The sequence below is a fragment of the Jatropha curcas genome, chromosome 8 (assembly GCF_041381405.1).
Source record: "Jatropha curcas cultivar XTBG-Jc1 chromosome 8, XTBG_Jcur_1.0, whole genome shotgun sequence".
Taxonomy (NCBI): Eukaryota; Viridiplantae; Streptophyta; class Magnoliopsida; order Malpighiales; family Euphorbiaceae; genus Jatropha; species Jatropha curcas.
The window spans coordinates 4,449,539-4,474,074 of record NC_143158.1 but is presented as its reverse complement, the minus strand read 5'-3'; the positions used below and the strand labels follow the sequence as shown (position 1 = coordinate 4,474,074).

Below are 24,536 nucleotides of genomic sequence, written 5' to 3'. Positions count from 1 at the left end.
TCAAGGGAAGACTACTCTTATTCTGTAGTTTGAAGTGTTGTTTCATCCATATAATGACCAATTAGCAACTTAAGAAAATAATTAAAAAAAAATTTGGTTTAGTTAATCTAAAATTATGAAATTGTATGTTCAAATTCTAACATACAGATCAAACTAACCGGAGAAAAGAAAGGATGTACCAAGAACAACACTAAAAAACATCCATTTACAATTGTGAGGTCACAAATCGAATCATAACTGAATCAATCTAAAAAATAAATAAACCTGCAAATATAATATATATATATATATATATCATCTCTCCTATAATTGAAGTAGTGGTGGTAGGCAAATGCAAAATACAGTTTCAGAGTCGAGCATGGCCTAAACTAGAATAACTGGGTGGGATACCAAGAAAGTGGATATCCCACTGTCGCCAAATTAAGACTCTTATCTCTGTCTGTATTGCTGCATAATGGAAAGTGGGTGGGTGGATGTAGAAGTTGAAAATAAAACTGCACTACGAATTTCAGAATGCTCTATCCTCTTCCATTTTCGAGTGACAATTCATAGTACTAAAAAGTGCATGTCACATATATAAAGATATATATTAGCTAGGATTGTGCTATGGGCTATGGCTATAGCTAGGATATTATTATTTTCTGTTTGTTGTTTTTTTCTTTGTTCTTCAAGTTCAATCAATAATCTTCATAGTGGCATATAGTTTTCTTTGTTTTTTTTTTTTTTTTGTTTGTTTTTATATTTTATTTTTTTTTTGGTTGTAGATGTGGACTCTTTTGCATCCACCAACTTCGTATCTTTGGATTTTAATTTTTTATTTCTGTCTTTGGATATTTTTCCATCATCCTTTTGTCTCTATTAACTTTAATTTCTTGATTTTTTCCTTCTATTTTTTATAAATAAGCAATGCCAAAACGCAAATAAATTAAGCATATATGCCTGTTTCTTGCAAATTCTTTACTTGAGCGCAGTTGACCTTTATATGTGGAAAATCTTACTCGTAATATGTTGTGTGTTTCTTGATTATGAGGCTTATATATCCCTTTTTTTTACAAAAAAAAAAAAAAAAAAAAGAAATAAAACACAAAATAAACAAGAAAATCTTATTATAGACAGTTCAATATTGTAAAATATTAATAATATCCAGCATCCCCTCTCCTCGAAATACTTTTAATTATATATGAAGTAAGGTTCATGATCTGAAGCTCTGAGATTAACAAAAAAAAGCTGCATGGATGTAGGAAAATGGGTTTTGAATTTTAATAATTTGGGCTTTTTGATCACTTTAAACGCATTCCAAGGCAAAAACACAAGTTGAAAGTCCCTGCAACTTCTATTCTGCCCATAGTGTACTACTCAGAATTTGATCAATCAATGGTCCTGATCATCAGAAACCAAGTTAGGTCAAATAGCGCTAGCCAACAAAAATACTACTGTTCATGCTTCAAGGGACCACTATTACATATTGTAGCGTGTAATATATATATATCCCTGATGATTTAATCATATTGTTTGTCTCCTTTGTCGGTCTTTCATTTGGTTTCTTTTAGAGTTATATAGACTTATAGAGAAATGGCCAAGAAAAAGAAAGAGAGGCCAAGAACTAGTGCACAACCAGAAAGCTCTGCATATATATGTGTGTTAGAGAGAGATCAAAAAGTTTATGCTTTAAGGCAGTGAAAGAAAATGCATTCCCCTTTATGCATGCTTTTGTCCTCATATTTCAAGACTTTTGCCTTCTCTTCACAGACAATGGCATGGTCAAAGTCCTCTCATTGCTACTCATCTTTGTAGATAGATATGAATCTCTACACATTCAAACCAAGAAAGTTTTCTTTTTTCTTTATGAAGATTCAAATTTACCTTCAAAACTAATTTAATGTTTCAAGTTTCAACTCCTCTCTCTCTCTCTCTCTCTCTCTTAGAGGGACCAGTGTAATGAGACTAAATTTTATTAAAATTATGTTCGGAAATAGCTTTTTAAATGTCTATTAAAAAAACTAAAAGTTATTTTTTATAATATTCGGTAACATAGCGTTTGAACTATTTTAAAAAATTAAGATAACGTTTAATAAAAGGTAACCTTTGTAATGTTTAGTTTTTTAGTGTTTTATGCAAAACTACTCAAAATAACTAAATATTATTAAAAACAGTTAAAAACTAATAAAACAACTAATTTTGGAGGAAAATTTTACCTAGACCTCCATGGTCCCACTCATACACTGTAAAAAAAATCCTTACTATGATTGGTTTGGTCCGTAAGCATGGTTATGGGTGCAGTCTAGACAAGTAATTTCCCTAATTTTACTAAACAGACCCTGACTGATAACTGCCAATAGTAAATTGTTGAATTAAACATGCCTATATCTGAAGTAATAATTCATGTAAATGAATTTAAATTAAAATAAAACAAAATCCAATGAATTTTTGTTGATTTATCATACAAATGCATGTTGATTAATTCCTTTATATAATTAGCAGCTGACAGATATAATAATAAACCAACAATTTCTATATATATATATATATATGATCTAATTATGACCTAATGTTTCAAAGATATGAATACACAGAGACTATCTACATATATGCAGACCTTTTTTGTGTTTTAATTATAACTTTTTAATGTATTTTTAGAGTATCTAAATGAATCATTGCTTTTCTTCCTTCTGTTGGACACTTTATTACCTTTTAAGATCATGGAGAAAGTTATATTGATTGACTTCACATTATCAGAACTAATTCTTCCATTTCATACACTTTCCATTCAAATCTAAAACCTAGCTACTTGAGAAATTCAAAATTTTACTAAAAAGATAACAGAAAGAGAGAGAGAAAGAGTATCAACATATATAATTTAATTCAATATTTATCTATCTGATATAAAGTTTGTGTTCTTAATGAAGCACTAAATGCACACAGACACCCACTAAGTTTAAAATTAAGTAAAAGATTAAAGAGATAATGTAAAAATGGAGTTTGGCCACAAACCTTTCTTGTGACCCACTTTAGCTTCCATATTGTAATGATGGTGCCTAGGGTTTTTTTTTTCCCCCACCTACCTTCTCTCACAGCAATGATGGCATTGACAAAAACCCTTTTCTTTCTCTTTTGCTCAATCAGAAGAAGAGAAAGCTTACATAGTTAGAAGATTCCACCATTAAAGATGAGGCTAAACATATAAAATTAAACTAGCTGACATTATAAGGACAAAACAGCTAAATTTTGCTGGCAAAGATATCAAATATACTGATATTGGAAGTGTTCTTATCTTAAAAGTCTCAAGATATCAATTATACTCCTTGGAGACCATGAAAAAGGTTCTTTGGCTTTTTTCTTTGTATTTAAAAAGTTCCTTTTTCTCTGTCAATGCCTTTCTTTTTCTTCTTTTCTTTGCAAAAAATTAAATGCTGTTCTTTGATTCAATTAATTATGGGGGAAGAAAGCGTTCATGTCTTTAATTTTTCTTTTCTCTTCTTTTCATCGGTTTGCTTGTATATAACATGACGAACATTTTTCATGAATGCTTCTATGGTTTGAGACAACTGGTTGGGTTCTTTTTTTCAAAAAAAAAAAAAAAAAAAAATATTGGGATAATAATATAATTGGATACACGTGCGTTCCATTTGATTAACCCTCTTCATTTAACACAATTAGTGCAGTATATCAAGCAAATGGGTATTTTCGTTTTTGCAAGCACAAACAGAAATGGCTAATTTTTTTTGCAAATGACGTCTCTAATTCCCTTAATTCTTTAAAAAAGCAAAACCAAGTGATTGGCTCCGGAGAAAGATTTCTTAATTCAAAAAGGAAAAGAAAATTGAAATGCCCCCGAAAAAATATTTTTTTTCCTGCCGTCACGGGAATTTTTTGCTGTTGGGAGAAATTTTTCCCGTCTGGTTTACGCAAAACACTTACAGGTTATTATAATTGCATTCCAAGTTTACAAGATTGATGGTGTTTTGTTGTTCTCTCCTCCAAAAATGAAAGAGAAAAGTCATTTTCTGGATCAAATTAGGCAAGCTATCAATTCAATCAGATGGATGTTTTAACATTTTCTGAAAAAATGGATATTGAAATGACATGTAAAAGCAATACACCAAATAGATTGAAAACACTTACGTGGAAGATGCTAACCTTACATTATCTAATTTTATTTTATTTGTTATCTTAATTATTTTTTTTATTTCTAATTTACATTATTATCATTTCATTACAGAAGCATATTTTACAACTATTATTAGTGGAAGAGAACAAAATAGAAAATTCTAATATGGAATCTCTCAAAAGATATCCTAATTAAGCTGATTAGCATCTCCCAAAAGAAATCTCAAGCCTCTAACAATTACAGAACTTGATTTGAACAAGTGACCACATTTGAAGCAGACAAATAGTAAGTTCTGCATACTGTGCAGCCCACATTTTGAACCAAGAAATGTTAGCTTATGGAAAGATGCTCCCAGTGGATTTTTGTAATTACTCTAGATTAGAGGGAGTTATATCTAAACATAGTGTGATTCATAAATAAAAAATAAAAGCAGAATATAAAAAGAATGGGGCCCTGATGTTACTGTTGAAGAATGCTCATAACAATATTAAAAGCTTCATCCATACCAGAAGACAGGGAAAAAAAGAAGAAAAAGATTGTTCTAATCTACTGCTATTTTTTCTTTTCCAGATTTTGATGTTCTTTTTCAGTTTCAAACAAAAGACCAATTGATGAACATGAAGCAAATGCAGTGAGCAGTCTCTTCTTCATTTAACACCTTCCATGCAACTGCTCTCTCATAGGACACTGGCCTTCCCATGCTCGATAGGCAGATACCACCCTGAAGGCACATGAAGCCCTGCCAGTATAATTGACAGCAAGTTAATTAACCGATTTGTGAAGTATTTTTCTTTTTTATGTATTTGAAGTTTTGTGTTTAGTGGATTTTGTAGTAGTATACCTGCTGCATTATTTGAGGGAACTCTGAGCACAAAGTCTTCCTTCCATTGTCGTCAAATATCTTTTCCAAAGTGATGTCTTGAAGAGCAACCAAAGTTGTCTCCAGCATGTCGAGTCCTGCTTGATTTGCAAATGTGAAAACCGGCAGAGCCTGCATATAAAATTACGTATGTTAATACATCTGATAGACATTTATATTATATACAACAATTTGAACAGAAAAAAAAAAAAAGCATAAACAGAGTAATAAAAATAAATATAACAAGTTATTGAAAAGAACAATAGCAGAGAATTCTCATTAAGTACTGACAAGTCATTATTAGCAACACATTAACGGCTGATTGTGCCAATGGATTACTCTGTGCAGCTAAGCAGATAGGTTAATGCTACTGCTTAAGAGTAAGCACCAATTGCCATTCCATAATGGTGGGTTATTTGAGGACTCTGCTGAAATTTACATGAATTCTCCTTTTTTTTTTCCTTTCATTGACATGAAATTGACACAGTACAGTGCACATTTTTAAAGAAACAAATCAGAGTCAAAAGAAGTACCTTCAAAGAACAGCACATAACTGCATCAGAGTGATGCCAAAGGGATTTCAGAATGGATTCACTTCCTTCACTCTTGAGGAGCTCCACGCCTAAATAGCATCTGTAAAGAAGATCAAAAGTTATATCCACTGGTGGAGAAGAAAGAGATAAACAGGCAGATTTTATTTTGATTCATTGTTGTTGCCTTTCTACTTGCTAAGCAGATCATAGGTCGACAGATCCTTGATAAAGGATTCAAGTGCCACACCTATAACTTTGGCATATCCAACGTGCAAGCGTGTGGGCTTCAGGAGTGCCAGGTGGTGTCCGGAAACCCTCATGGGAACCAAAACGAGAAGGAGAAAGAGCCAATGCAACCCTTTGAACAGAGGCTATAACACTGCGAACATACTGCCGAGCCATTGATGCAACATTGTCTTGAAGGTGCATTTCAAAGGCAAACTGGAATGCTATTGTCATTACTGATTTTGTGCTCCCACAGTGGCCTGAAAAATCACCAGATGCTTTGTTTCCAGAAGGTCCAATTTCAAGAGCAGAAGCAAGATCAAGGGTACGGTTGGGACTACTGGCGTCCTACATCACATTAATAGTCAAAAATTAAAGGATCAATTCAAATGAAGAATGCTTAATGGAAAATAAGGATTATCAAGACTTCTATAATACAAAGAATTTTTTCAGGTATGACTAACATAATACTCACCACCCGGGAATCAAGAGGGATAATGCGGAAACCAGAAGGAATTATAGGTGCATCATCAGAAAAAGAGGCATCGATGGGAGCAAAGATGAGTTCAGCACAGGTGCCAATAGAATTCTCGTCCACTCCACTACAAAGCTAGGGAAACAATGAAACCAAGAACATAAGAAACCATAAGTGTTTGATCAGGCAAAGAAAGTTCAATTTAGAAAATAAACTTGACAAAACAATTTAGAAAATTCCATATCTTCATATTCTATTGCATAGAAAACCTAACTAGTATGATAAATGAAGTACTTACTTGCAAGAGGAAGATGTCACCAGGCATGATCATGTCCTCCCGATAGCCCATATTTTCAAGTTTAATTACCTCCATAAACTGTAATAAACAAAAAGAGTGCTACCAATTATTTCATTGCATTAACTGATGACAACCAGGAATATCTACACAAGGTTGATGCCATTGAAAGGCCAATCATTAAAAGTGACTCTAGTCAGAACTAATTTACTTGCCTCCTCATGCTCAATTGTGTGAGCCAAGGGAAGAATAACCTGACCCCCAAAATTCCCAGCTCGAGACACCGGCAAGGTACAGGGACCGGCTTTAACAGCAGCAGCTGCATAAGCATCAATTCCACTGTCCGCCCACTCTGATCGATGTTCACGTAAGAACCTAAGAAGTATTGCTGGAGGAACATTCTGCAATACAGAAGCCCACATTTGGACAATTAAAGTGGCATTCCATGACATGAAATTATAAGAACAGCAACCACAAAGACTTATTGCATTAAGAAAAGATTTCTAATACTAGGGGATGACACTTTAAAAAAAAAAAAAAAAAAAAAAAAAAAACAGTTGCCAAGTATTTGAATTAAACTTCTATGTCAATACAGCATGAACTTAAAATAGATTCATTCCAACTTTAAGAGAACTAAGACTGCCAGAATTTCTAACTGCAAGTTAAATGTAAGTTGGATGAATATTAAAAGATTACCCAAGGTAATCATGTGCTATTTTCAGCCTTAACCAAGACTTGCTCGCACAATAGCCTCAAAAGTAATGCACAAGAAGTGATTTGAGACTAGAATTATTTTGTTCCATTCTTCCCCAAGCAATTTGATCATCCCTCTAAGAATCTCTTTGTTGACCATGAAGAAATGGTGGACAAAAAGGTAAGTTTTTGCAGAAAAGTAGTGAGTTCTTTAAACTCAATATTCAAGAACTTCCTAATTTCAGCATTCTGCATGTTAGCGCAAAGATAATTTTGAAGACTGCAGCTTTCCTGCTGGCATCAAGCACATGTGTGCACTATATCTGAAATCCTTACCTGTAATAACATGGATGCCTTCGCACAAAGCACTCCATTGCTCATAGATGGAAATCCACTGGCATAAGAAATATTTAGACCCATCATCTTTCCAGGAGATGAGTTCACAAGAACTGTAACATCATCAATGCCATCACTTTCCAACATAGTCCACCCCTCATCATTAAACCCATTAACAGCTTCATTAAAGCCCCTGCAGAACAGAATCTGTAAGAGCACTGCATAATGCTAATACTATTCATATATGAATATCAAATAATTAAAGACATATACTTGCTCAGCCTCTGGCTAAGTGCACGTAAAGCAGCAGGCCTTCTCCCCCAACCAGAGACGTTTGGATGAGAAACTTCTTGAGAAATCTGCCTCAAATGTCGCAAAGCCTGCATTAATTACTAAGGCCACGTTAGAGCTCGAGACTTTTGCTTCCATTATATAGTCTTTATATCTTATTATAGTGATGCCAAAATCCAAAAGTTAAGATGATTTCTATCAAGATTACACCATCCATCCTTTACAATACCAAAATTTCCAGGTTAGAAACCACAAAATTTATATTTACTTGGGGCAAAATAGAAAAATATAATTGAAAATATATTACAAAATGGAAAGGCTTACCGCCATTGTTGTCTTCTGAGCTAGCAATGTTGATGACTCGTAGAGCGGGCGCAACACTTCAGGTACACTCCAAGGCTAAAGAAATATAAACGCCAAAATAGTTAAGTCATCAACCGAAAGAAATGATATGCTTCAGAACATGTAACATTGTGGCTTTTATACCTCTAAGTCCATGTGATCAACTATATGAATAATTGATCCACCTCCTTCACAAGGTCTAATCAGATAGCCACTTGGTAGAATTTCCGCCCTCACAAAATGCTGTGTAGGTGGCATACTTGGACCATTCTGGGTGTTGTTAAGTGATCTCTCACAGACCTTATAAGCAGGACAATCAAATACATTAACTTTCAAGTGAGTTTAAACAAATTCCACCGGAATGAGACATTTTTTATTGGAAACACACCACAAGACTGCCATCCTCCAAAACAGAAGTGTAGCGTAGTAACCAGAAGTCACGAGCTGGTGCCAAAGTTGTAGGCGCATAAAGCTAAACCCCCATCAAAAAGGTAAAAAGAAAACTTAGCAGAAATGGCCTCAATTATATTCTAGAAATGACCGCTGAAAAAACAAATAGGACCTACCTGCATGTAAAGCAGTTCAATAGTTCCACCATTTCCAGTGGATAATGCATTTAGAACATCCACAGCTCGGCAATCACGGTACCACGATGGCCGATCTTTAAGGATTTCAGCAACCTACACAGTTTTTAACAAATATTTTTTCAACAAATCGAAACCAAGCACTGTATGCACCCACTATATCAAGCATAGTGGAACTTACTCTAGTAGGTTCTAGACCCACAAGGCCGCATGCACGTGCTGCCACACCAGGGCAACCATGAGAAATAGCAACGATTCCAATGGAATCCGGACCAGGCTGCAGAAGAACACCAATAAAGAAGAAGAAAAAAATATTACATAAAAGAAGCAAAAATTTGCACTACCAATTAAAAAAGAAAGAAAAGGAAGAAAAAGCAAATATCAGCATTGCAATCAATTGTAGCATTTCAAACATTAAAATGCAAGTTCTGCTGTTCTCAAGAAAGGAGCAACAAGGAAGCATGAGGCCTGAAATATTATTATAGTGGCGTCCAGGCCAATCATGCTGTTTAAATAATCCTTCCAAAGAAAGGAAGGACAAATGGCACAAGTTGTGGTCTCTTTTCTTGTTTCTCATTAAAACAACAATGTACGAATTAATGAGACAGTTTAACAGGAAATAGCAAGAGGCTCTGTACATCCGTTTTGGCAGACTACAAACCTTGAAAACTCAATCTCCGATTTTCCATTACAACTTGAAGTTGTATTTAAAATATTAATAATAAATAAACCAATCTGACATTCTTTTGTTATATTCAAGATTCCTGAAACTTGTTAATTACTACGAAAAAGGGGAGACATATTAACATGTGAAAAGAATAGGACAGCCGTATCCAAGAGATTTGTATGATGTGATGTGGACATTGCTTAGAAGTTTAGCAAAGTTTTTGTCCCTTCTTTAGTTTTAATTTCATGAATGACGACAAAGGATTATGGAATAAGGTTAAACACAATGTACAATAATAATGAAGGTAAAGTGAGTAGTAACCTTCATCCCAGGCATTTGGACCCACTCCACAGCAGTTCCAGTGGCCTTTGAAAGAAACTCTGCTAAAGTCTCCTCTGCAATGGACAAAAGTCTGGAAAAGATACAAAAAAGATACAAAGAATAAGCACCCAAAGCACACAATACAAAACAAGGGGATTGTACAAACTGACAACAGAAAAGGACCCAACATGAACCATTTTTCAAGGAAAAATAAACGAAAGGAAAATAAGGAAGCAACTCCACTAACCCTGCAGGACTGGCATCTCTTGGTGGATGCTGAGGAGTCAAATGGTGCTGACCACTGGTCACCACCGATTCACAGCTTGTATCTGTGGTGGCAAGGTTGGTCGCCTGCAAGACACAGAAAAAACTCAAAATCCACAATTTAAAACTTCTAAAACTAAAATAAAATCGAATTCCCAGATGCAAAAATGTTTCCAGCAGATTCTTAACCTCAAATTTAATCTTATCTAATCTAATTGATAAAAAAGAAACAATTTTTCACAAAATTAACTTATATTTCTACTGGTATTAAATAATTAATTACTGGCCTTATCTATTTTAAACAGAGAGATTAAAGCCACATGACTAAGAATCATCTAGATTTTATATTTCTTCTATTTCCTAGACGGTAGAAAAGAGAGTAAAAATTAAATAAATAAATAAATAAATTCGTCCGGTTTTTACATTTTGTGTTTGTTGGCGAAAATAACTGTTCTCATAGACGAGCTCCGAAACTTGCTTTTGCAACCTATCATTCTCCTCCATTAACAGCTTGTTCATCGCCGTTAACTTCCTATTCACAGCTTGAAGCCGCGATGCCTCTTTTCTTTGCTTCTCTCTACATCTGTAAAAGCAAATCATAAAGAAAAACAATGAAAGGTAAATATTACACCTTTATCTTTATCTGGTATCAAGCAAAACGGTTAAGCAAGCTGAAGTTAAAGAGGAGAAGAGAAAGTACCGTCTATTCTGGAACCAAACTTTGATCTGTTTAGGTTCTATATTGGAGAGAATAGGACATTCCCTAATCAACTGTTGGCGACGCATAGAGCTCGGTTTAGGACATTCATGGTAGAGTCTCTCAAGCGCTTCCACCTGCTCCGGTGTGTACCTAACGTACTTACCGTTGTCCATTTGTATCTTGTTTCCCCCATCCTTGCAGGCCGAAGTTACCGCCATCATCACTTCTGTATCATGTATTTTCCAGCTTCCACCATTAAAACACCAACTAAAAGAAAAACAAAAGAACCCAGAAAAAAGAAAACGGAGATTCTTTTAACAATAGATAATAGTGAGTTGATCTACCGTTTCAGGAAACTGGGCGCAGATCGGGTCGCCGCCCTCCTGCCTCAAATCAATAACATGAAGCTTTTGAAATAGAATTTGTATATCAAGACTCTTTCTCTCTTACACACACACACACACTCTTAGGTATGTAAAGTTTGCGTCTTTATGGAAAAGAAATGAAGGGACTTTCTCTGGGAAATGCCTTGAACATGATAATAAGATAAGGTGTAGAAAAATATGTAAAAGAGAAGAAGATGGAGAGTTTTTAAGAGGAGTGTTAAAACCTGAGTTTGTCTATTAAAGAAGAAAAAGAAAAAGGGCAAAAGAGCAAATGGAGAGTATGGGTGATATTGAGATTGGGATTGGGATGGTTAAAAGAGAAAACACCCCAAATACCAGACAGAAATATCAGAGCATGTTTTTTGTTTTGTTTTCTTTTGTTTTTGTTTTGTGTTCACATCCTCCTTCTTACATCAAATCATTATTAATTCTTTCTTTCTTTTTTTATTTATTCATTTTTCTTTTAAAATTTTTGATTGGGATCTTTCCTCTCTCCTTCCTTTTTTATTCTTTTGCTATTGATGGTGTTTCCTGTTTCTTTTACTGATGGTCCTGCCTCTGCTTTGTTTCATCTCATTTCACCATATTTTTCCTTAGGCGTTCGCGTTTTTGCATTTTTTCAACTCTTTCCACTTAAATCCCACTCTCCCTCTCTCTTCCCTAGGTTGAGGGATGGATGAATGCTTCCAAACTCTCACCGATAAGCGCGTGACTCATAAATTTCATATATTACGAATTTTTTGAGAACAGATATATTACGATTTATGTTGCATGATCCAAACCATCCAAACAATATAACCAGCTACGTAACAGCACGTAATCTTTTTTTAAAATCATCAAATTAGTTAAAAAATTTTATAATTGAATCGTCTCAAATTTAATATTTCCAATTTTCTATATATTTAAAAAAGAAAAATAATAAGACCAATTATATTACATATTATAGATATATTACAAATGATATTAGAGCTTTCAAGCATTTACCCCAAAACGTATAAATGCAGTGTCATATTGCAAAATTATATCTAATAAAAGAATTCAACGAGATAAAGAAGCAATAGCCATAAACTCAAAATAGAATTAGTCTCGTGTGAGAATGTAGCCGAATGAAATATTTTATTTTCAATTATAAGCCTTACCATTTTTATTATAATAAAATTATATTAAAACTATTAAATTCTTTGGAAAAAAATTGACTTATCCTGATTATGAAGCTATGAAACAAGCGTGAGTATTCTTTTTTTTTTTTTTTTTCCTTTTAAGAATATTTTTAAATATAAAGAAAGTTCAAACTCAAACAGGCTTTAACAATGAAAAGAAAAAATAACGAGTTTTGTAATTCTCACGTATCCATGCTATGGTAATTGCTATGTATATGCACAGCGAAGCAATAATAATAATTTGGAAATTCAAAGATTTGAATGATGAATTGGAGAGGAAGGGTGTATGGAGAAATGGAGAGAGGACAAAATTATGAGACACCCTGCATGCTGGCTCCACTGTTATTGCCATTATACTCACACCACCACCTTTCCTCTCCCATCATCATACATCTTCTTCTTCTTCCAATTTAACAGAAACAAGAAAGCTATATTTCAGATACATGTGTCCCATATATATATATATTTACACATTACCAATTTCTTGACTGAAAATCCATCGATGATCAAGAAATAACAATCATTGGGATTATATATATATTGGTGAATCTTTGAACAATTTAGTAGGAGTTTTTTTTTATGTCTACAAGGATTGAACTTTTGACCTATTGTTCAAGAGATCTGGATTCTTTTCTTGTAGACTACCCCAGTTTATAAATACAATGTAGATTTCGTGAATTCTCTTCCTCATAGATTTTAGATCTTTAAATATAGATAAATGATATTTATAGTAGTGCAGTCTATTCATCTATTATCGTCTGTGATTTAAATTTTTATGTAAACCTTTAATGTAACAAGTTTCCACATAAAATTTATTTTGTCAACAATTTGAAAAAAGAATTATTACTTAGAAAACTAATCTCGTTTTTCAATGTTATATCCAAACATAAGATTCAAATTGTTTATGTTTGCAGTTGTTATTTTTTATGATGCACATCATATATTATGTTGCTTATCAATGAATTATATATTTTCTTTGAAAAAATAATAAATTAAAACTTATACATCAAGCAAACGTTGGATTTTCGGAGTGACACTAGACAATTGCAATTATGAGAAATTTTAAGGATCCTAATAAAGGAATACACCTTTTCTTTTTCTAATCTTTCAATAAATAAGAAGGAGAGAAATGAGTCAATAGCAAAGCAATTTACCTAAAAAAAAAATGGAAAGTCAATGCAAGGTCACCCACTTCATATTTCTTCAACAACAATCCTATTCCATCCCAGAATTCAAATTGGGCTACCCTTTGAAAAAACACAGAAAAGTTAAAATGAAAAGAGAACGGCAACTTTAAATTTGTCACCATTGCAAAGCTGACTGGTGCAAAAATGGCAGACCAACTCTAGTGGCTCTCCAAAATCCAAAGATTGTGGTATTTTCAAAGAAAAAGACTTGCAATATGCGTCTTAATTTCTCCATTATACGAATTGCGATGGCTTGATTAATCAAAAAGGTTCATTATTTACCGTCATAATCTTTGATTATTATATTAATTAATAAGAAGATAAATTTAGAAAAAGGACGATAAGAGGTGGACAGGCAACATCAATGGCCTAACTCAAAAGACAAGTGTCATTTTTTTATGTCTCTTTTGTTATTTTATAAAATTTGGAATTAGAATATATGTCAACGGCTATGACAATGGACTTGGCTGGTAAAAGTATTAGCATAGCCCGCCACTTTCGCTAGTTGTATGAAACTGTGCCACCACCCCACCGCCGCAGGAAGAGTAGGAGATATGTTACTTGTTACATGTTGATTCGTTTGAAGCAAACCCTAGAATTTATTTATACAATTTTAGTAATTTAACTGGTATTTAAAAACACTATCACAATTTAATATTGATTTATTTTTCTTAGTAAATTGTCGCACATACTCTTATTTTAATAAATTTTTTATTATTAAATTAGTTTGATATATGCAAACTTGCAATGTTGAGACTTGGTAAATTCTTTTTTATTTTATTTTAAATTTTTCTGATTCTTTTTTTATTTTTTTTATTACTAAGAAAATCCCCTGTGGAAGGAAGCAAGGAAGGATGACAGGTGTGCCATCTTGGCTGTAGCTTGAGGTTGACGCTAGGCTAGCAGACCATATCTAGTGGGGTCCACAGTCTGTGGGTCCCGAAAATTCGTGGCCCCCGCACGCGTGAAGAGTCTCGCTCTCTCCTCCTTTACTTTTGCAACGTGCTCATCGCTCACCCCCCTGGGGTCCATCCCTTTTTTTCTTTTTCTTATTTTTTTTTGTTTATTATTTTTCCTTCTTTCCATATATATATATATATATAAAAGATGTTGCCGATTGTGCTTGCTCACGCGCTAGTTTATATTAATGCATGTAAATTATTTCCCTTATGTATTGCCATTCCTTTGCTTGCGGAAAATGGTGTCAGATAACTTGAATCCAAAGCATCTAACTCTAATCCATTGCTCTTAGTATTGCAATACTAGACTGTTCAATAAATTTTTTTTTTCAAGAGAAGAGAAGAGTTCTTCCAGAGTTTTTTAAATAAATTTTAATTTAAATGGAAAAATGACTTAGAACTTTACATCATCTGAGTTATTACATGTTTTGAATCTTATCTAAAAAATTATGATAATTTTTTATATATTTTAACCACTTTTCTCTTCTAATTTATAGTATTTTTTAGTCCACCAAATATAAGTCATCTAAAGTTATTGTATGACGATTAAAAAATGTTAATTAATCATAAATTAATAAAATATTTATTAATTTGACTAGATTATGCCTTAAATAATTATAGAGAAAAATTAATTCTTAAAATGTTTATTTAATTTGGCTAGATTACTCTTTAGAGAATTGTATAAATAATTATTGTATTTAATATAAATAAAAAATAAACTTACAAAAGTATTATTTTTACTATTAGGAATGAGATTTGAATCTATAAATTTATTATCAGATTATACATGCAATTACTATTAGATTTACTTTAATGTACAAAAAATAAATAATGTTGATTAGTTTTTATATTCTAAAAAATTATCTATAACGATTCATATTTTTGGATGGAAGGTTACGCGTAAAAATTTATCCCACTCGGCAGCTGGGTTGAACATTAAATTCATACTATCAACCTCCAAACATGTAGCAACACATTATTTGACTTTGACTTTTTTTTTTTTTAATTCTTAGAATAAAATTTGTCCATTTTATCTTCATCTCAAGAAGCTTTTACAATGAAATAATATGTAATGCATGGAACAAAATATGCACTTATTATTAGAGGGTCAAATGTATTGTATTTTCCCGTCTAACTATAGTTTCAAAAAACAAACTCGTACTAATATTACTATTTTTTTTTTTTTTCTAAATTCATACAGGGAATTCCTAAGGGACACGTGGTAGATGACGCAGCAAGTAAGCATGAATTACAAAATTGAAAATCGGGGAATATTTTAGGGGGACCACTAGAGTGTTTCTCAAGAACACCAGCTAGCGTGGATTTTGGGAATGGGGACCACTAGGAATAGAACGCGTGTCCCATCTTTCGGCGTGTCGACAGATACAAATTTTTTTTTTACAACAAAACATTCTGTTGAGTTGAGTATGAGATTGATCGATTGGGAAGCGTGGCTTTTTGTTTCGTCAACGGAACGGACTTTTCGCCCGCCACCAAGCCAAAACTGTTTTTTCTCTTTCTCGTATTGCTTTGCTTTACTGTGACACGACGTCGTTACGTCCCCTCTGTCTCTTTGCCTTCGAATTATTTGATTGAAATTTGTGCGCCCAACTGGAATATTTGTTTAAAATATCCAAAATTTTTAACAAAAGAAGAAAAGAATATTAGAGTTTTTTTAATATAAAATATTATGATTTCATTAATCACTTCAAATTGATATAAACAATAAAATTTTGTATTTTTATACATTATAGTTAAAAGTATTTTCTGACTCACATTTTTCCACAAGTAATAGTACTAAATAGTAACAAAAGCAATGAGAACAGACTTGGTTCACGAGACACTGTTACTAATTACAGTGAAGAGCTTGAAGTATGTTAAATTGGTAATGAACAAATAGACTGTAGAGCTTGAACAGTTACACAGAAAATAAAATTTTAATTTAGGAAAAAAAGAAAAGAAAGGAAACTGTTAAAATAACCAGAAGAAAGCAAACATGGTCCAAAACAAAAAGGCACGCCAAGCACAAGTTAATGGGAGTGAGGAAAAGTGTCAGTGGAACGGCCTGAGCGTGGGCCGACAACCCAATTTCGGGGCCCACAATGCGGCGCAGAAATAGAGGACTGGCCCCCCACCTCTGCCCTCTGCCTACCTATTGCTAATGATTTGCCACTGTCACACTCACACCACCTCCCCTCCCCATCCCTTCGTTTTTTACTTTTTTTTTTTCTATTTTTTATTTTAATTCGGAGGAGAATATTCGGCGGCGTCACTTTATGTGACGCAAATCTTGGTTTTCACAACAAATTATATTTTGTATTCGGGCCCATACATAGCGTGACAATAATATTTAATTACTTTTAACGATAATGCCTTTCCTCCGGCAACCATTTCAGTTTAAGCCCGAAGGTGTAAATAGGCCCACGGGCCACCAGCCCAAATTCAGTTTTTGCTGCATGGTTAGTTTAGTCAGCAAAAATCCAAGGAATCAGATACAACGAGAGCTGCTAGTTCTCCATCTTAATTTCCACGTGAGATATCCAACATATAGGAGCTATTGAAGTTAGTGTATCAGTCCACTCGATTGAAGTTGAATGAAGCTCAAGTTGGTCGAAATTCTTAATATATTTTACATTATTTTTGCGTATTTTTATCAACTTTTTTTTTAAGGAATTTAATTTTATCAACTTAATATCCACTAAGGTTTCTGAATTTGAAGTTTGCCAAGAATTACTGTCTGGTCCTCAGGTGATAATCGTTCATTCTCACAAAAATAAGCCAACATATAAACTAGCATTACAACTGCTATCAAATTTAAAGCAAGTTTACAAATTGTATATTGGAGGGGTAAAAAAAAATGTCTATATTGGGCAGTATATAAATTGTAAACAAGTTTTCATTTTCAAAGGATAACAAAAATTTAAAGCAAAAAAAAGTTCAAAATGATTACCACTAACATTGTTGTGTTCTGGAGAGACCGAGGAATCTCAAGCCAGTAAATTTCCAATCAGCCAGCAAAAATCTACTTGCAGTATCTATTTACTGTTGATATATTCAAGAAGACGCCTATCGAGTTCAAAATGTTTGCAAATAATTCTCTGCAAAAAAAAAAAAAAAAAAAAAAAAAAAAAAAATCCATAAATAAAATGCAACGAATCACCCCGGACAACATATCTGGCACATGAGTAACATATAAAATAAGAATAAAAATTGCATTAATTTAAAATTATAGGACCAGAACTGACTCTGAAGTATAGCCTTTGGTTCCTTTGCCTAATCATCAAAAATGAAATTTATGCAGCAATAGAGATTTTGGCTATTTAGATAAAAGTTGGAAGTGTTATCATGAAAGTTAAATTTGCTTTTACATGCAATATGCAAGGCATAGCATGGTATTGGATTAAATATAGATTAGTGCAATCAATTCCCTGTTTCATTCACATTCATTACTACTACATTTTTTCAAATAGATTCCAACTTCAGGAATTATGAAAAAGGACTAGCATTTACTAGGTAATAATGAAAAATATTCAACATACCTTATTGACAGAAGGATGTGAAGATTTTGTTGCAAAATCCCACTCTGGAAAGCGTGTAACCTCAGCATTATTCTCAAATAATATATAAGTAGGAAGCTGGCTCATCCCCCCTACAGGTACAAGGTCCCCTTAACAGTCCACTTTACCGTTGAGCAATTGAAGAAAACAATGCAAAGTATCAACTAGAAAGGCTTATGAGACAGTATGTACCACTAAGAGATATTCCAAATTTTTCTGCTGCATTTGGGAAGAGTCCAAGATCAACTGTTCCAAATGATAACTTCTTGTTGGAGTATCTGCCACAAGGAAATATAAATTTGCATAATAGTAATAAATAAAACCTCTCCCTCATGTCTGTCATGCAATTGCCAGAAGGAAGACCAGCAGCATCCATGCAACAAATTATGATTACAAAATTATGAACTTACGTAATTGAGAGCTCGGGAAAGCACCGACTTGCAACGATACAAGCAGATGAACAGAAAGCATGAAATTCTACCTGTCAGAATTAGTTTGTTACTATGCTAAATTATAAAATAATAAGAACACAGTGAATCCATCAAACTAGTGTAGTAGGAGACATTAGAGTTATGCATGTTAAGCAGGTAAGTTAAACTATTTAATGGCACTAAAACACACTAAATCTTCATTCTATAACATTGTCTGAGAAGAAGTTCTTTGTAAGTGAGCCAAATGGAAAACCCAAAGGACAGGTGATCCAACTTGCTGGTAGTGAAAAAACAATCCACCAATTATATCATCTCTTCCAAAATTATAAAAAAGCGAGCTATTTGCCATCCCATTTGTAGACCCTGATTCACAAATGGATATTGTGTTGAAGGGAAATGTTTTTGAATGACCAGTACATTGAATTTAAGAAATATGAGCGAAACTTAACCACTAATATGAAACCAAAAGTTCCCCAGATTGTTCGCGCAGACTGTTTTATTTCAGTGGGTAAAAGTCACAAACTGGTCATTTATAAAAATTAAAAATTCTTGAACAAGTCCTCAGAACCAACCAACCAGAATCTTGATTCACTCCCTTCTGTCAGCAAGGTTTCTAATTGAAGTGGTGTTAATTTACTTGAAGAACCTGGAAAATCAATTTAGATAGAGAAGTAAAAAGCATTAAAAAGCCTGAAATTGCAAGTTAATGCCATAATTCATAAAATGCTTATTATCGGTTAGGATTGACCAAGACTCACTCCATACCTAATCCTGGAAAGGCAGGCTGTTGTGATAAGATATATATAACTGCAAATGGAAAATAAAAGAATGTGATTGCATTTCAATTATATGTATACGGGAGCAGCTTAAGCTTAAGTTAAGATGACCAATAATTACTTTGGCATGAAGGAGAAGAAGCAGACAATATTTATAGGTGAACAATACTTAACCAATGGTACTTTGAGAGACTAGAATACCTAAGAAGGAACAAAATAGGAATAGGAGGAGAGGCCTCCCTACCTCCATTAAAATTTTACCAACAAAAGTATTTAAAAAAAAATGGCCCCCCTTGGTTTTTAAGGCTGGCTCCATCTAAAGCATTAACTTTCAAATTACAAACCTAATGTCTTATAATATCATCGGAATTTTACTTAATAAATACAATAAGAAAAGTATAAACAGAATATAACTACCTGAAAATAACACCATGTACCAGAGAGCCAACTGGTAATCCAACATCAAAGATACAACAAGAAGAAGAAGCTGAAATATAGTTATATAAATCAAGTCAGAATAGTGTAAGAAAATAGCATGGAAAGGACATGTAAGGCATAAAGCTTGGTATTGCATGCTAAATAACGGAACTTCATTTGAAGAATTAACACTTGAATGATGGTTAAACAAATTTGTATGATGACTGAGTAAGGTTCTGCCCTCCATATTTTCGCAATTGACAGTGAGAAAGACAAGAGCAATATTTTTCTAATGGTTTATACATAGAGCCCTTGAAGACAATTCAAACAATAACTGCAACTCAAAGCGATGGCATACTCTCTACATCAGTCATGTCCAGATAACTGGCTGACATATCAATTCCACAGTGGATAATTTATCAATGACAAGTGGATTAACATGTGCATGCCCAATGTAAAAGTATAATCTTCATTTTCTATAATTCTAGCAATCAACTCGATATTGCCAACAAAAATTAAAAATAAAATATTCTGCAAAAGTAGAATAGGACATTGAGGTGACCACCTTTGCAAAAAACAGCATATCAGCAATAAAGGCCTCCCATGTTTCTTCTTTCACGACCTGTTAAACATCAATCCACACCTAAAATTAACAACATTACACTAACCCAAATTTGCAAGCGATACTAAATTAATTTGAGAGGGGTCAATAGCATCATAATCAGAAAATTCATATCCTAAAGATAACACTTTATGCTTAAAAAATTCTAAACTTGCCATTTCAAGAATCCACATGTTTAAACAAAGCAGATTAGCGCAGCACAATACATTTCCATGTTCACATATACGCCTACATATATCTAGTTTCTTCAAATTTCTACGAAAAGAACATGTTAGAAATGAGAAATCCAATCTCTCAAAGTTACTACCAACCTTTAGCCCTTGATAATTTGAAAAATGAAAAATCCTAACAATGCAACTAAAAATGTAACCAATACTAACACATGCACAAAATCTTTAATACAACAAAAGCTATACCTTAACAGAAGCTAGAATAGCGAGAGCTAAAATCGCTTGAATCTCCTGCATAAACAAAGAGGGGGAAAAATTAGTTCCAGAACACGAATTTAACAAATAAAAAAATTGCAGAAAGTAGAGAGATGTACATACCCGATAAAAGAGATGGTGAATGATTTGAGGAGAGAGGATGAGAGAGGCGGAGCTGCGAACGACACAATAAGAGAAGAAAGCGAGGAAATGGAAGAGATAGTAAGGCTCTGACACCATCAGATTTAGCCATTCGAGTGGATTATTCAGCTTCTTCTCCATTTCACTACCGGCGGAATCTGAATATCTATGCGGATCTACAGCTTCTCCATTTCACTACAGTTGACCGTTGTGATAATGTATTTAAATTAGTTTAATTTTCTGCTAATGATTTGTATCTCGATTCTCAACTTACCATTAGCAACAGTCAAGTGTCACTTTGGACCTTTGGTTGTTCTCCGTCCTTCCCGGTTTTGCCTTTTTCGGTTGCGTTATCTTTCTATCTATCTAAAAGCCAACTTGAACCGGAAATGCTGACGGTTCAATTCCTTTTACTAGTGACAATTGAAAAAAGTTGGTAACATTAGTATTTAGTTAAATTTTTTATTTTTAATACTTTTTTTTTTTGAGAAAAAATGATATTTTATTTTATTACTTATCTTTTATGCATTTTATGTAACCAAAAAAGTGTTCTGAAATGTCTATTTGTTTTTTTTTAATTGAGTCTATTCAGTGAATAGTTTTACTAAAATATTAATATAAACTATTTTATCTACCAAATTTGAGAATTAAAAGAAAGATCAATAGAGTATATATTTAAATATGGTATAATTTGTTGAGTACAGTTTTTCATTAATAAACAAATCAAAATATTAAACAAATTGACAATATTCAAATACTGTTTTGTTTTCTGAAAATAAATTTAAATATTGTTATTATTATTGTTAATTAATCACTATTAAGGTTGATTCAAGTGGCCTAAATACAAGGACAGACTTACCAAACATGAAACAAACAAATAAACCTTACTAAAGCTCAAGCCTATCGGTGTGGCTTTACAAGCCCAATATTTTCTTGAATACATTCAGCCCACTCAACTGGTTAGCTGAGCTGACCTATCGTAATACAAGTGTTTACCTACACTCTGTTTATAGACTATTTATATACTAAATCAATTATAAATAATTTTTTTAATTTAAATGAATATATTTCTAACTATGCACTGAGAAATAAAAAAGATAAAATATCAACATTTAAAAAAAAAATTATTAGCTTGATGTATCAGATCATCCATGTAGATGTAGTAAAAAATTTCCGTATTACAGGTATAAATTATAGAGGAGTTACTTGAAATGGGAAAAGGGGAAAAAGATGTCAAATAACCACTCAACAAGAGGAAAGCTGCTTTTTGGTAATGTTAATTAGGATTAATGTAAAGTTAGGGAAATACTTGCTTAGAGTCAAAGACTAATGGGTGCTGGTGCTTGTGCTTTGTGCTTCTGCTGGAGTGGTGGATTGCAGGATTGGTATGCCTTTTCTTTTCCTTCCTCCATAAGAGATGAGCATAAATAACAAAGCAAAATGGGCTTGAGATTGAAGCTTGTCGTGCTAAAACCAGGCCTCTCCACAACGTTTGACCTCGAACCCGAAGGACCTGCCTTGTCACATTAATTTATTTATTTATTTTTATATTCCTTCCAAGGGTAAAAGGTATATGAAATAGACCAACTCTGAAGAAATACATCGACTACGTAAAGATAACATTCTACAGAAAATGAAAAGGAAAAAAAATACATAACTAAGAACTAAGAAGAAGAAAAATTATTTTCATAATTTGGCCATTCAATTTTTTTTTTATTAGAAAAACTTATATATATGTATATTTTTTAATGCATGCATGTATGATTCATAAACAGCTCAACGACAAATCGCCACTTCGAAAGCAAATACAGAACGTCCATCCCACGTGACTTGACACAAGAGGGAGGTAACATACGTGCGATGCCCAGTTCTCACTTGAGCTATTGGCACGTGCTCTCACGCTATGACTATCCCTAAATTATAAAAAGACGCGTGTATGTAGCAATGCATCACTAATACAGGAAGCATCGTCGAAACGTAAAAAGCAAACGGATCACTGCCACGTGTCATTGACCACCGCCAGTTTGGGCTTCTACACGAGCCAAGCACTCACATGGTTCACTGACACTTCCCGCTAACCGCGTCACGTGCGTATGCCTCCAAAAAAAAAAACACTTCAATTAAAATAAAGGAAGAAAATGAAAAACTGAAAATAGAAAAAAAAGAAAAATCTCTGGTAGAACGAAACCCTCCACGCCAAGCAACGGCCCAGGTTCCCTCTCTTTTTCAGGCTTTCCTTTTAATTTAAGCAAAAAAAGTAAAAAATACAAAAGGTAAAAAATAAATTTTAAAAAACCAAAAATATCTACGTAGCAATAAATACCAATCGTACCAATTTATCCGTTCATCGAAGAAGCTTACATAGGGATTGTTAACAATCTAAAACGTTGACCCCACTAAGTCACTAACTACCAGTCTTCAATCCTCGATGTTTGCCACGTGGTCAGAAGGCCGACATTAATCACTCCCATATAGATTTGATTTTACTATTCATCCTACTACTTGCTTTGTCGCTTTCATTTGTGGCATGAAATTTTTGCATAATAATTAAATAAAATAAATTATAATTAAATGTTTTTTTAATTTAATTATATTACTTTTTATAATATTAAGGTAATAACATAATTATTTTAATTATTATAAATTGAGATTGTATCACTTTTAATGTAATGGAGAAATATAGATTAGAAGATTGGAGAAATATTAAGATTTTATTTAATTCTTATTAAGGTAATTCTACATGCTTTAACAATTAGAAGAATATTAATTGTTAAAAGTTTGAATTTTCTAATATGCTTTATTATTAAGTAAATATTTGATATTTGATTACTAAATTACGACGCACCTAATAATTAACGATCATTACACCATTGCTAATTAATAAAGTGGATTTCATCTACTATTATGGGTTAAATAGTTATTTTTCTTTCCCTCTCCTTTGTAAAAAATAAGATTGGAGAAAATCCTTAAACATACTATAAAATTTCACTAATAATCAATTTCCCTAAAATGATAGAGAAATCCTAAGAGGATATAGAAGAGTACAAGTTTCTATAGATAGCAAATTTGTATAATTAGATAATTAATTAGACACTTACCCAAAAATTAGCTTCTCAAGAGATATGCATAATCTCAAATTTCCCTTATTAGATAAATCGTTCTTCAAAAATTGACATGAACATCAAAGGTCTACATGATTAAGAAAAAAATAGACTTAGAATCAGTTAAATATTTTTCCATAATATAGGTGGAAAATTTTTATAAATTCATTATTTAAATATCACTCTCAATTTGAATATAGACTGACTTTAAACATATAGTCGTTTTTATTTGATATGAACACTAAATCTACTAAATTAAGATAGTAAATATTTTAAATTTCGATGGATTTATCATATAATAGATAACAAAAAATCTGCTAATTGTTGTTGTTTATGAAATCCCTCAAATTAAATATAGCCTATATAATATCCGGATAATCAGTAGATTACAATACAAAATAAGAAGAAAAAAGGAAAAAAAAAAACAGTCAAAAAAGAATTGCCTATTTGTTCTAGACATGGTAATAAGATGGAGGTGAAATGGAAACCAAGTCCTTTAACAATAGACTCGCTCATAATCTTACGTGGCAAACCAAACTGCAAAAAGAAAACCGAATTGGCAGGCTTCTCCGAAGAGGGTAACACGTTGGGAACATCACGGCCGTCAATTTCATCAAAATTGAGCTGTAACCGTCGTGCTAACAATCGCTGTTTCAATATTTAAAAAAAAATAGTATAATT

General features: G+C 32.9%; 2 protein-coding genes across 3 annotated transcripts; both read right to left on the bottom strand.

Annotated features, from left to right (window-relative positions):
* Nucleotides 1–4,545: 4,545 nt before the first annotated feature.
* HB-8 (homeobox-leucine zipper protein ATHB-8) lies at nt 4,546–11,466 on the bottom strand. The gene is made up of 19 exons (XM_012221986.4): nt 11,038–11,466; nt 10,694–10,919; nt 10,417–10,576; nt 9,977–10,080; nt 9,730–9,820; nt 8,923–9,018; nt 8,724–8,837; nt 8,546–8,629; nt 8,302–8,457; nt 8,140–8,214; nt 7,798–7,904; nt 7,525–7,717; nt 6,711–6,896; nt 6,499–6,576; nt 6,201–6,335; nt 5,748–6,073; nt 5,501–5,600; nt 4,950–5,099; nt 4,546–4,847 (listed from the first exon to the last, which is right to left on the bottom strand). The coding sequence occupies exons 2-19, from the start codon at nt 10,912–10,914 to the stop codon at nt 4,701–4,703; spliced, it is 2,523 nt and encodes an 840-aa protein (XP_012077376.1). The 5' UTR covers nt 10,915–10,919; nt 11,038–11,466; the 3' UTR covers nt 4,546–4,700.
* Nucleotides 11,467–17,159: 5,693 nt separating this feature from the next.
* LOC105638210 (Thioredoxin superfamily protein) lies at nt 17,160–21,166 on the bottom strand. Of its 2 annotated transcripts, XM_012221985.4 has the most exons (11): nt 21,029–21,166; nt 20,737–20,949; nt 20,605–20,649; nt 20,132–20,188; nt 19,567–19,636; nt 19,139–19,180; nt 18,946–19,019; nt 18,353–18,423; nt 18,135–18,220; nt 17,925–18,034; nt 17,160–17,483 (listed from the first exon to the last, which is right to left on the bottom strand). In XM_012221985.4, exons 2-11 carry the CDS (start codon nt 20,893–20,895, stop codon nt 17,421–17,423), a joined length of 777 nt encoding a protein of 258 aa, XP_012077375.1. In that variant the 5' UTR covers nt 20,896–20,949; nt 21,029–21,166; the 3' UTR covers nt 17,160–17,420. The 2 variants fall into 2 exon arrangements, with proteins under 2 accessions (XP_012077375.1, XP_012077374.1); XM_012221984.4 differs by having other exon boundaries at nt 20,737–21,100.
* Nucleotides 21,167–24,536: the final 3,370 nt, after the last annotated feature.

Bases quoted from the DNA above. Each gene is read 5' to 3' on its own strand.
- HB-8 (XM_012221986.4), bottom strand. From the start codon at position 10,914: ATGATGGCGGTAACTTCGGCCTGCAAGGATGGGGGAAACAAGATACAA. The intron at 9,019-9,729 runs GTTACTACTCAC...GTTCTTCTGCAG, and splicing joins TCCAAATGCCTGGGATGAAG to CCTGGTCCGGATTCCATTGG. The intron at 6,336-6,498 runs GTAAGTACTTCA...TTGTTTCCCTAG, and splicing joins GTGACATCTTCCTCTTGCAA to CTTTGTAGTGGAGTGGACGA.
- LOC105638210 (XM_012221985.4), bottom strand. From the start codon at position 20,895: ATGGAGAAGAAGCTGAATAATCCACTCGAATGGCTAAATCTGATGGTG. The intron at 20,650-20,736 runs GTATGTACATCT...TTGTTTATGCAG, and splicing joins TTCACCATCTCTTTTATCGG to GAGATTCAAGCGATTTTAGC. The intron at 19,020-19,138 runs GTATGGAGTGAG...TTGATTTTCCAG, and splicing joins GCCTGCCTTTCCAGGATTAG to GTTCTTCAAGTAAATTAACA.